Source organism: Cherax quadricarinatus, chromosome 72 (assembly GCF_038502225.1).
Source record: "Cherax quadricarinatus isolate ZL_2023a chromosome 72, ASM3850222v1, whole genome shotgun sequence".
NCBI lineage: Eukaryota > Metazoa > Arthropoda > Malacostraca > Decapoda > Parastacidae > Cherax > Cherax quadricarinatus.
The window spans coordinates 12045618-12057555 of record NC_091363.1 but is presented as its reverse complement, the minus strand read 5'-3'; the positions used below and the strand labels follow the sequence as shown (position 1 = coordinate 12057555).

Genomic DNA, 11938 nt, shown 5'->3' with positions numbered 1-11938 from the left:
ATCTCACACAAAGCTAAAAAAAATCACAGTGAAGTAACAATCTTAGAAGACAATACTAGAATTTAAAAATGATTGCCATCTGTTGAGGACTCAGCAAATCTTCAGGATGATGTCAACAAAATCTTCAGGATGATGTCAACAAAATCTTCAGGATGATGTCAGCAAAATCTTCAGTGGCCCACAATAACAAAATGAAGAATTTTTTTTAACTTCTCCAGTGTGAAATTACTGGAACACAATAAGAAATATAATCAAATACAATAATGAAGAGGAAGACAAATATAATGAACCAAAGAGTAACAATATTCAAAATATATAATACAGGTAATACGTAAAATGTTATCACATCTGTTTACAGTAACAGACTGGATAACAAAAACATTAAAAACACCAATCTAACGTTGATATTCTTTAACTATTACATTTGTGCTCTCAAAATTGAAATCTTCCTTTATACTAAGAGCCCATTTTTTGTAAACATATTATACGGTAAATATACAGAAACTGTTCACGGACCTTATCAGTTCAGTCGAATTCCAAAATTTGTAGGAACGCCTGTCATCCCTCAAGCTGTACTCAGATCAGATGTAAGGATTGGAAATACTTGGACTGGTTCTACATTTGCAAACAATATATTGTGCAGCAATTCTATTTACTCCAGTAAATAGAATTACTGATCGCGAGTTCTATCTCCACCCGTGGAATGGTTTGATTCCAATAAAACGTTTGGGTCTAATATATACAATAAGAAATATTTCAGAAAGCATAAAGATTTCAAGGATTTTAACGTCTTCTCTTCATAAATAAAAAAAAAGTACTAATAGACTCATTATCTTCAAGAACGAAGTTATTATTCTATAAACTGTTTAAAAAATTAACACGAGGGTGAGTGAGACACTTGAGAATCACCTGGGTAACTTTATTGTGGAAATGTGTCACCAACTAGCGGCCTTATCAGTCCAAAGGAACACTGCTGATTTCCACCAAGACACTCAAGTGATGCTCATATGTCTCATTCACCAGCAAACTTTTGTTTTCCTCCAAACCATTCCTGATCTGTCGAACTGTGCTACCAAAATGCCACGAAGACGTAATACATTTATTAACAAGGCGTTTCGCTCTCCACAGTTTTTAATCCAGTTCAGGAAAATGAAAAAAGGAGTAGCACATACTTTAGGTACAGTAGGCAGGATGAACCAGGCATAATCATCTGAAAAAAACTGACTGAATTTTTTGAGTCTTATGATGACGTTGTTTAAATCGTCTCTGACACACACATTGGTGCTCTCGTCAAGTAACTTCCGCCCTCCCACACAATACCTGACTTTGTATCACCTGTATATTACGGCAGATGAGCGGAGAAGCAGCTTATAAACCGTATGGCAGGAGAGGTGCAGCAGTCATAGGTGGTGTCACATTTGTTCAATGTGGAAGTAGGTTGTGCCCAAGAATTAGGCAAGCGAAGAATTCCTAAGTATTAAGATCCCAAGAAGTTGCAGTGTCTGACAGGTTTGTATATATTCCTTTTACTTTATTTCTCTGTACTGAAGTTAAAAAAGCGCCATTAGCTGGAGACGCATCTAACTAAATGTCGGAATACCATTGGCAACTTAAGAGTGATCCTGGAACAAGTTTGTCAACAAGTTACTCCGAGTGAGGGAGGGACATTAACGTTCTGTGTTACCTGTTCACCTCCAACCAAGAATACTTTAATCCTAAAGAAAACTTAGTGTAAGTATACTGAGAGTCGCACCTCTTAGTGCACAAATATCAAGATATACGTATGAGAATGTATGCAAAAGCTTAAGATGTCCTATATGGATATGTGCACATAATCGACATAATTTCTCGATATCTGCAATTGGTCCCTATTACTCGTTATATTTAAGTACTTTAATTTTAGTGTCAAACACATCACTGGAACAGAATCCCTTCCTTGATATATACAATGTTATCCAGGCCCTAGAGGAGACAAGTAAAAATTCCACTTAATGCTCTGGTCTTTATTCAGGGCATTTTTACAATAAATAAATTAGGAAATAAACAATTAAAATATTTTTATGTAAACTTATGCATAGGTTGGTGCAGGTTGGTAGACTGGAGCAGGTTTGTAGGCTGGAGCAGGTTGGTAGGCTGGGTACTGGGCCTCGCCCTCGTAACTCACTTCCGCTACATAACCGGAGTCGCCGTTGACGTAGTAAGTCACCTTCTGCAGACGACCGTCGGGAAGCTGGACATAATAAGTACCCTTGGTGTCGTAGCCGTCACGAGATTCATCATGACCAAAGTCGTTGCCGGAGTAGTCGTCCCTCACAGCGTACTGAGAGTTGTACTGGGGAGGAGTCTGTGGAAAAAAAAAAATATGGCAAACGTGTATATGCATAGAAGAATGGGAGACCTGTGCGACGCCTGGGTATCTTGATATGTGTATATGTATACTGTATATTCCAGAACTAATAAGCTGCCCATGTAATACAGATGCTGCTGTCCTTGCAGCTCCAGCTACAGCTACTTTGCCTAACTCTATTTCACTGACCGTTAAATAAATTAAAACATTACTGAAATGAACCAGTACAGTACTAATATAGAGACGAGTGAATATTTTGGGCTCAGACTGAAACCTTTTTCAATATAGTGTTAACTGAAGACAGGCAATAGCAACCTTAATTATCTGTTATAGTCTCTCCATGTGAATTCGCTTACGCAATTAAAAACCGTTTATCACATATTTTACTTAATAAATGACATATTTGATGAAAAAGCTATGACGAACTCAATGCATTGCATTAAAATCTAAAAATCCGAGCATGTTGAAGAAACATTATAATAGTTTATATCTGAGTCGATATTCAAATACTCACGTCAGGATAAGTAGGAGCACCATAAGCAGGTCGTGGGTGTGCTGGGGGTTTGTAGGCTGGTGCTGGAGGTCCATATGTAGGTGGTGGTTCAGGGCGGGCGAGGGTGGCAGCCACAAGGACTGTTAGTACTAGAACCTACAAAACGAAACGACGAGATTGGTTAAAACCAAGTATGTACAAATCGTGTGCTTCTGTTACCCTTAGTGACAAAAACTATTAGTTTCGTACAGTATATTCTGTTCTTATATACACGGTACGCACCCCAGTTCTGAGGAGCCGGATGAGATTGTCGTATTGTAATCTGTGATGAACATGTAGCAATATGCTCTTGAAATGTATCCCTCAATCCTCATGTACTGTAAATGCCATATGCAGTACAACCACTGTGAAAAAATAGTGAACTTCCAAGAGCTTTCGTGATTTCTTACAATGATAATGTGAGAAATCACGAAAATGTATTATGTTTGCGTTCATGCAGTTACTATGGAAATAATTTTTGTAGGTATGAAGGAATGTGTGTACCTTTGTAGTCATGCTGGTAGTGAATAGTGAAGGCGACTGACAGTATCTGAGGCAGACCCGAGTCTTTTATACCAGCAGCCACACCCAAGGTCATATGATGTGGCTACTTCTTTATATTTCACTATATTTAGAATAGTGTGGGGAAGTAATTATTTTTATAAATAACTGTATAGAGGTGAAGAAATTATACACATACACACACACACACACACACACACACGCACACGCACACACACACATACACACACACACACACATACATACACACACACACACACACACACACACACACACACACACACACACACACACACACACACATTCTTGTGCAACATTGACTGGAAATTTAAGGTCATTCGACTCCTCTGAGATAGTCCAGGACTGTTTACTTAAAACTCTTCGTGACAGAACCATCGTGAGGAAACAATCTGCTTGACTTGGTTCTGGTAAACAAGGAGACCCTCGTAAAAAAAACTGGATATTACCATGGAGCTTATGCGATCATAAATTTGTTACATTCAACATTGCCTGGAAATACGCCAATGAGGATAATACAGTACAGCTCTTAGATTTTTGCTCTACTGTTAACAATAAATTTAGAGAGCATCTTCCTTGTTTAGACCTGGATAATGAAGTGAACTTCTGTGATACTTTTCATCATATTATGAATGCATCCCAAAGAACACATATTCCTTATAGATCAAATGAAAATTAAATGAATGAACGGGAGATTAAGACATCGATAGGATAAGAAAGGAATTAAGGGTACGTGAAGAAAGGAGAGGATCGTCTTGTAAACCAGTATCTTTCATATTGAAAGAGAGAGAGAGAGAGAGAGAGAGAGAGAGAGAGAGAGAGAGAGAGCTGAAATGAAAAGCAACAGACTATGAAATTAAAGTTGTAGAGGAATTAAAGATAAATATGAAAGGTATCTTCCACGTATATAGAAGGAAGGTTAGAGAAGAGTTCACTTAAAACTTAATCTGGATATTTTACTGATAATGAGAAAGAAATGTGTTCGGTTTTAATCAGTTCGTCAGTGTCTTCACAAGATAACACAGTCTCACTGCTGAATTATTATAGCGAACCTGACGAAAACAAATGCTGTAGTATCACATACACTGAAGTCATAATTTTCCTTAGTAAGTTTAGCCTGAGGGAAATTTATAATGCGGTTTTCAGCGTTGCAACGCAGAGTTCTTTGCGTCGTTCCACTGCCATGCTTTTTTATGTACTCTGGTTTCTGGGCTCCTGGAAGTTTTCATATATAAAACGACTCGTACTCACTATAAGGTTTTGTTAAACCGCCATTGGTTTTTCCTATGCTTTTTGATGTTTGAAGAAATATTGGCATTAGGGTGGAGCTAGGTGATGGCTTTGATCTGGTTACGTATGCTGCGTTTTGTATTTCCGAAATCACGAAACCGCTCTGAGCTGTAGTGCTGAAAGTGCATGCACGTGGTTCGATCCCCGGTATGGATGGAACGTTGGGCATGTTTCTTTACACCTTCTGCCCCAGTTCACTTGGCAGTAAGTAGGTACCTGGGTGTTAGCTGACTGGTGTGAGTCGCATCCTGCGGGGTGGTAGTGAAATGAGCTGGAATAGGATAACAGATCTTATCATATAAAAACTGTTTTGTGTAAAAAAATATAGCAATAATGAAAGCAGATTCTAACGGCGTATGTGACGCATTTCAGATTTCTTGCTATGTTGCCATAGCCTTACACTTCCAAATAGAACCTGGAGACTTTGCTCAACACAACACAGGATACAGTGTACTCACTACTTCAACGAATGGAAGCACATCTGTTCCCAAGACAAATCAGTCTATTTTATGCAGGTTCTTCCAGTGGCATTTTGGAAGTTTGTGAGATGGTTGTGGTGCTGCAGTGAGTGGTGTAGACATTGTTTAAATCGTCCTCTAGCCAAGTATACTTAAGTTGATGACTAAGTCACACGTACAACTCCTGGGTATCTTTATTGAGAGACTCGGCACTCATCAAGGACTTTGTAAATCTAATCATCGCCCTGGTCGATGAAATGTTTCTCAACAAAAATTCCGAGGTATTACTCATGTATCTTATTCATCATCTTGTTGGTATAATATACCTTTGATATAAAGATACGTATTTATGTACACTAATGCATTGCTTAAATCTCCTAGATGTTACCAACACAGTTTACATATCCCTTATATGGGATGATATAAAGCAGAGTTCGATACACTGTGTTGCACGTTCTGTAGTGTCGTCGTTTTTAATGGAATTGTAAATTATGGCTGTTATAGCTTTCTTTTAGCAGTAACGTTGTTAATGCAGATAAGAGCGATGTACTGGTCTGAGGTTTGCTTTTGTCTCTTGAAGAGGAAGTTCTTGCTGCCTTTATCCTGCAGCCTTTGATAAAATGCTCTGCGTTCTGTAGCTTAGAAATGATCCTATATATATAACTACACTCTCTTTCTAGGAAGTCATAAATCAATATTCTACAAAGTTAAATACAACCCATTGTGAGCAGTGGTACAGTAGGTCATCAGAGCTACGAGTAAATCAAAATATTTAATGGATATGATTAAAGACAGAAAGTTTACATATAAAACTAAGAAGTGAATGACATACTGAGAACACTGTACGACTCTGTGTTGTGTGTTATTATGTAGACTTCGTGACTTTTTCGAGAATGTGACACCAAATTCTACCAGTCCATGTTGAAAAGCCACTGAAACGAAGCTCGTGCACTCGGCCACGAACTCTAGTCTTATTGAAAAACACATTCATGACAAACTGAAGTTATTATCATCACTGTCGTCATAAATATCCTTCTTTCAAACATAAGAGGAATTGCCAATAATACTCTTGATTAATCCCGACCAGTAAGTCTAAGATCCCCAGCACTAGTTTGTCAACAGACAGAAACACTGAGACACAAATGTATCCCGAGTGGCTGTTTACTACGGTTATTTTACACAGATTTTCATCCATTGTAAAAGCTAGTTCATTACAGTCTCACTTGTCTGCCTTTTATCCCTAATAATCTTCGTTTAAATTACCAAAGCTTGAATTTTTTCAGTGACATTACTGGGATGGAGTTTTTCATATGCACACATTCGCTGATAGTCAGGTTATGGGAGACAAATAATTTATTAAATTTTATTTTTTATATTTTATTCAGCTCATTTAAGTAGTACTACATTCGGATATATGAAAAAATAATTTTTGTATGAAATTATGCATGGACAGGAGCAGGCTTGTAAACTGGGGCGGGTGTGTAAACTGGAGTAGGCTTGTAGGCTGGAGTGGGCTTATAGGCCGGAGCAGGCTGGAAGGCTGGGTACTGGGCCTCACCCTCGTAGTTCACTTCCGGTAAACAGCCGGAGTCGCTGCTTACAATGTAAGTCACCTTCTGCAGACGACCGTCGGGAAGCTGGACGTAGTAAATTCCCTTGGTGTCGTAACCGTTACGAGATTCTTGGTGACCAATGTCGTTTCCGGAAGAGTAGTCCTTCACGTCAAACTGTGCGTTGTACTGGGGAGGACTCTGTAAGGGAAATATAGCAGAATTGTATATGTGTGTATATATATATATATATATATATATATATATATATATATATATATATATATATATATATATATATATATATGTATATATATATATATATGTGTGTGTATGTGTGTATATATATGTGTGTGTGTATGTATATATATATATATATATATATATATATATGTTGTGTGTGTGTGTGTGTGTAACTATGCATATGTATTTAATTATATATAATATATATTTTTTTGATTAGCACATCGCCTGTTTCCGATGTGTTAACAATACGTAGATATAACTTCAGCTGATTCTGACGTGTAAAATTGAAGTAACTCACGTCAGGGTAAGCAGGAGCACCATAAGTAGGTCGTGGGTGTGCTGGGGGGTTGTAGGCTGGTGCTGGAGGTCCATAATGTAGGAGGTGGCTCAGGTTGGGCGAGGGCGGCAGCCACAAGGACTGTTAGAACAATAACCTGCGAAGCAAGATGACTCGAGTCAGGTTCACGCTCTGGATCATTTGTTGATAATAGGTAAAGCGTGAATGTGGTGTAAAAACAAAAGGTTGTTAGAAAAGAAATAAGTTGAAATGTGGGTGGAAGGGATAATTTCTTTCTAGGCAATAAGACCGAAAGGAAAGTACAATATATATTCTTCAAGAGTAGAAAACTTTCTCAGGAAACAGATTTAACGATGAGAAATTTTAAGCACCCTAATATGCAAAAATTATTGGAACAGGACACAATGTGCAATAATGCTCCACGATTGAGAAGTGGAATGTAATGGATCTAAGAGTATTTTTGTAGATAGATCATACATTCAGGGAACCCAGTAAGTTGACCACAGCATCTAAATTGAAGTAACATGCTGGGTAATTAGAGTCTTCAAAGCAAGAAATATAAAAGCCGGTGATAATACTATTCAAGGCAACTATATAATATATATTTATATTGATGGTAGAATTACCGACAGTATGTTAAGTGAAAGGACACATGTGCAACTAATGTGACATTTTATTGTGGCAACGTTTCGCTCTGCAGGAGCTTTGTCAAGCTGTTACTGCTTGACAAAGCTCCTGGAGAGCGAAATATTGCCAGAGTAAAATGTCACATTGGTTGCACATATGTCCTTTTACTTAACATATTTAAATACATCTGTACACCTTATTATTTTTTTTTATTTGGAGAATGTACATATAATATTCACTATCCATATCAATTCAGGAAACACCTAATATACAAAGAACGTCAAGACTGCATCGTATAGTTTTGTCTGGTGGACAGGCAAGAAAAATGTTATTGCCTACTACAGAATACCACAAGAGCTATTTTGAAAATTACGGAGTTAAATATTTCTTACGAGAATGTAAACCTGGTTGGATGGAGCACAGCACCCAAAAAGAAAAGCACAGATATAACGAGCAAAATGGATCCAAGACTTCTCACACCTTTTCGTACATAATTGCCAGTAATCTCTTAAATGTGTCTAAGTGGGAACTTAATATATTCCTACAGATATTCTTGGTCAGGTGATCTCTAGTGTTTACACTTCTCGAACCTATAAACAAGGATGCCTGGTCTGACACCAGTCATAAGGCCAGTGACAATCAGAATCAAATTGTAAAAAGGAAATCGCAGTAAGTCTCATGTGTACATTTTTATATACACATCATTTGTATTTATACAGAATATCTAGCAGCATTTAAGAAAAAACCAGTCTGTAATTTTTTTCTATATCCTTGATGATTACAGTATTAAATTTATTAATAGGTAATAGTTTCAGTGACATAAACAATCTCTCACGTACGCATTCACTAACCTTCTGCCTACAGGAGACAGGTAAAACAAATAAGTTTATGCATCGGTCTTTATTCGTATCATTTTAGTAAAAAATATATTCGTTAAAAGGCAAAATTATCAGTTTATGCATAGACTGGTGCCGGCTGGTAGGATGGAGCTGGCTTGTAAGCTGGAGCAGGCTGGTAAGCTGGAGCTGGCTTGTAGGCTGGAGCAGGCTGGTAAGCTGGGTACTGGGCCTCACCCTGGTAGCTCACTTCAGCTATGTAGCCGGAGTCGCCGTTGACGTAGTAAGTCACCTTCTGCAGACGACCGTCGGGAAGTTGGACATAATAACTACCCTTGGTATCGTAACCGTTACGAGATTCATCATGACCAAAGTCGTTGCCGGAGTAGTCGTCCCTCACAGCGTACTGAGAGTTGTACTGGGGAGGAGTCTGTGGAAAAAAAATAGTCATATTTTCTTATACAGTATCTTAAATTGCATATTAGCTGCCTCTACCGAAGGTGTGGCATTGCTTTCTAATCGCTGGCTCGCCAGGGACCATATCGAAGAAAACACAGAAGGAGCAAAAGGCTGTAATCTGAAAATAAAATTACGTGAAATGTATGTAAAATTATATTTAAAAGCAGTTATTAAAAGTAATCCTATTAAAATAGCTAAATAATACAGCTAAATGTGAAGTACTTTTATGTTAAGGCTTATACTCACATCAGGGTAAGTAGGAGCACCATAAGCAGGTCGTGGGTGTGCTGGGGGTTTGTAGGCTGGTGGTGGAGGTCCATATATAGGAGGTGGCTCGGGGCGGGCGAGGGCGGCAGCCACAAGAACTGCCAGAATTAGAACCTGCAAAACGAGACGTCAAGAATCCTCATTAAATTCACAAATCTATTATTGGAGCTTCTGTGTCATTAACAATAGATCAGTTCCTACAAAAAAAAGGCAGATGTGTACCTTGGTAGTCATGTTGGTAGTGAACAGTGAAGGCAACTGACAATTTCTGAGGCAGACTCGAGTATTTTATACTAGCAGCCACGCCCAAGGTCACGTGAAGTGCCGAATTCTCGACAATTCATTGTATTTGGAAAATTATGTTGAATTAGCATTTTTCTTGGAAATGTGGAAAAGTTTGGGATAATATACGTAATTATATAAATAAAATTCAATTTGCATCATCGGTAATTTCTCACGAAGGCAGAACGATAAAAAGAAGAGTAAATACAATCACCATCATTCATGTAAAAGATGCATTGGCAAATATGTTCATGGACATCAACATTCAAATGACCATTGGAAGTCGTACATCTCCATCTAGAAATTAAACTCGTATAAATGGTTTTCGTAATTTTTTTCATAAATGTTATTCTGCTAAAATTCCAGTTGCACTTCCAGTCATTAATTCCTACTTAATATTTTCACACATGCCTGCTGGATGCACAAGCCCCTGCCACCCAAAACCTAATAGTTAATGTCTTGAAAATAATGCTAATATCAAGTACAAATTGGATATTAGTATATGTGTACATACACACTCATCTAAAGTTCCTTTTTTTTCTTATTAACTCTCGTTTTTGTAGCTATTGTTGTCTTTAAATTTCATAGAAAAATGGGCTGTAATCCTTTCGTAAACATTACATGTCACGACTACAAAGCCGAAAGTAAGGGTCTAGTAACCTCTTCAGTATTAAAAAGACAAAGGAAATATTAAAGTAGATTCTGGAAGAGGTTAATTAGTTGAGAAAACCTGGAAAGTTAATGAAGTAGCAGTAAAAAGTAAGAGAGATGATAGATGGGAAGATGGACGTATTAGAGAGAATGTGTTAAAGAATCTAATATAGATGAAAGGAAGGTGGTGATATGCTTTGGCTAGTGAGACAAAATCTGGTAAGAGTGAGGAAGAAACAGAGGTAAATATAGAAGTAAATGAGGCAGTTGATAGAATGAACAGGGGCCAAGTAGTTGGAATAGATTGGATTAAGATTGAGATATTAAAAACCGATGTAGATATTGTTTCGGGGTGGGTTTTTCATGCAGAAATAATGCATAGTTCCTCTGTATCAGGGAAAAAGAAATTCGTGTGAAAGACTTATTTGGAATAAGCTAGCTGAGCATGATGAATTAGGCACATGTTTATACCTGTGCTTCTTTATTCTGAAGGCGTTTCACCAACTAATGGCTTCATCAATACAGTAGTTATTAGTCGGAGAGAGTAGGAGAGATAATCGGGTCCTTATCCTTAAAGATGTTGAAAATGGTGATAGTAGATGAGGTAATCAGTCCCTCAACCATGAAAGTGTTCATTATCTTAATTTCGATACGCCTGAAGTGTAGGCAGGATGATAGAAGCTTGTATAGGACCCAGAGAAGGTGCAACAGTAGTTAAAGACATTGAAACTGTCTCCAGCTGCGACACTTTCATAGCTGAGGACTTGAATACCTCTTCTTCTACTGTCTCCAGTGAATAATCTCATTGATTCTGTACTCACTGATTGGCAAAACATCTTCAGAATAAAGATAATCTGGGCTGCATATGTTTCTAAGCCATCAAATTTGCTCCAAGCAAAAGAAAGATAAGTCCAGCTCCTTGGATCACGAAGCCATCACCAGCATCAAGGCAGAATGATGCAATAATGTAAAACATTACAACACATTTCAAGATTAAAAGTGGCATAATAACATCTATACACTTTAAAAATATCAACCTTCTAAGTAGGATACATCAGTGTTTAAATTTTATAAGCGATCAGATGAGCCTTTCTCCAGGCTCAAGTGTTACCGTACACAAGTGTCGAAAATTTGAAGCCGACTGGATGAGGCGTTCTCGAGTTATGAGCGAAATAACACCAAAACGTTAGAAGAAGAATAACAATCAGGCAGCCTCTTAAAGGTTTTCCTTCTGGAATATCTAAATAAAGAATATTTATAAAGTATACTGCTCTGCTCAGGTTAAGGCATATAAAAGAGATGACTATTTCCCAGTAAAAACTCGCCTTATACAAGGATATGCGAAGTCACCATGGTTATATAATATATTTATAGATGGTGCTATAAAATATAAATAGTATGGTGATGGGGTGAAGGGTGACTTTAAAAGATAATGAGTATGATAAGGAGCTATAATAGTTGCTTATTTTCGATGACACAGTTCTTCTGGGAGAGTCAGAAGTTTCAAACGTTGGTGAATGAGCTTGGAGAATGTATTTATCTCTTGAGGTAAAAA

At 37.6% G+C, this 11938-nt stretch overlaps 2 protein-coding genes and 1 pseudogene across 2 annotated transcripts; all 3 read right to left on the bottom strand.

Annotated features, from left to right (window-relative positions):
- Positions 1–2005: 2005 nt before the first annotated feature.
- On the bottom strand, positions 2006–3418 carry LOC128701290 (pro-resilin-like). Its single transcript, XM_053794944.2, has 3 exons — positions 3384–3418; positions 2862–2996; positions 2006–2344 (listed from the first exon to the last, which is right to left on the bottom strand). Exons 1-3 carry the CDS (start codon positions 3393–3395, stop codon positions 2069–2071), a joined length of 423 nt encoding a protein of 140 aa, XP_053650919.2. The 5' UTR covers positions 3396–3418; the 3' UTR covers positions 2006–2068.
- Positions 3419–6606: 3188 nt separating this feature from the next.
- LOC128701420 (pro-resilin-like) lies at positions 6607–8134 on the bottom strand (annotated as a pseudogene).
- Positions 8135–8785: 651 nt separating this feature from the next.
- Positions 8786–9707, bottom strand: LOC138854877 (pro-resilin-like). Its single transcript, XM_070100446.1, has 3 exons — positions 9673–9707; positions 9430–9564; positions 8786–9154 (listed from the first exon to the last, which is right to left on the bottom strand). The coding sequence occupies exons 1-3, from the start codon at positions 9682–9684 to the stop codon at positions 8843–8845; spliced, it is 459 nt and encodes a 152-aa protein (XP_069956547.1). The 5' UTR covers positions 9685–9707; the 3' UTR covers positions 8786–8842.
- Between the last annotated feature and the right edge of the window lie 2231 nt (positions 9708–11938).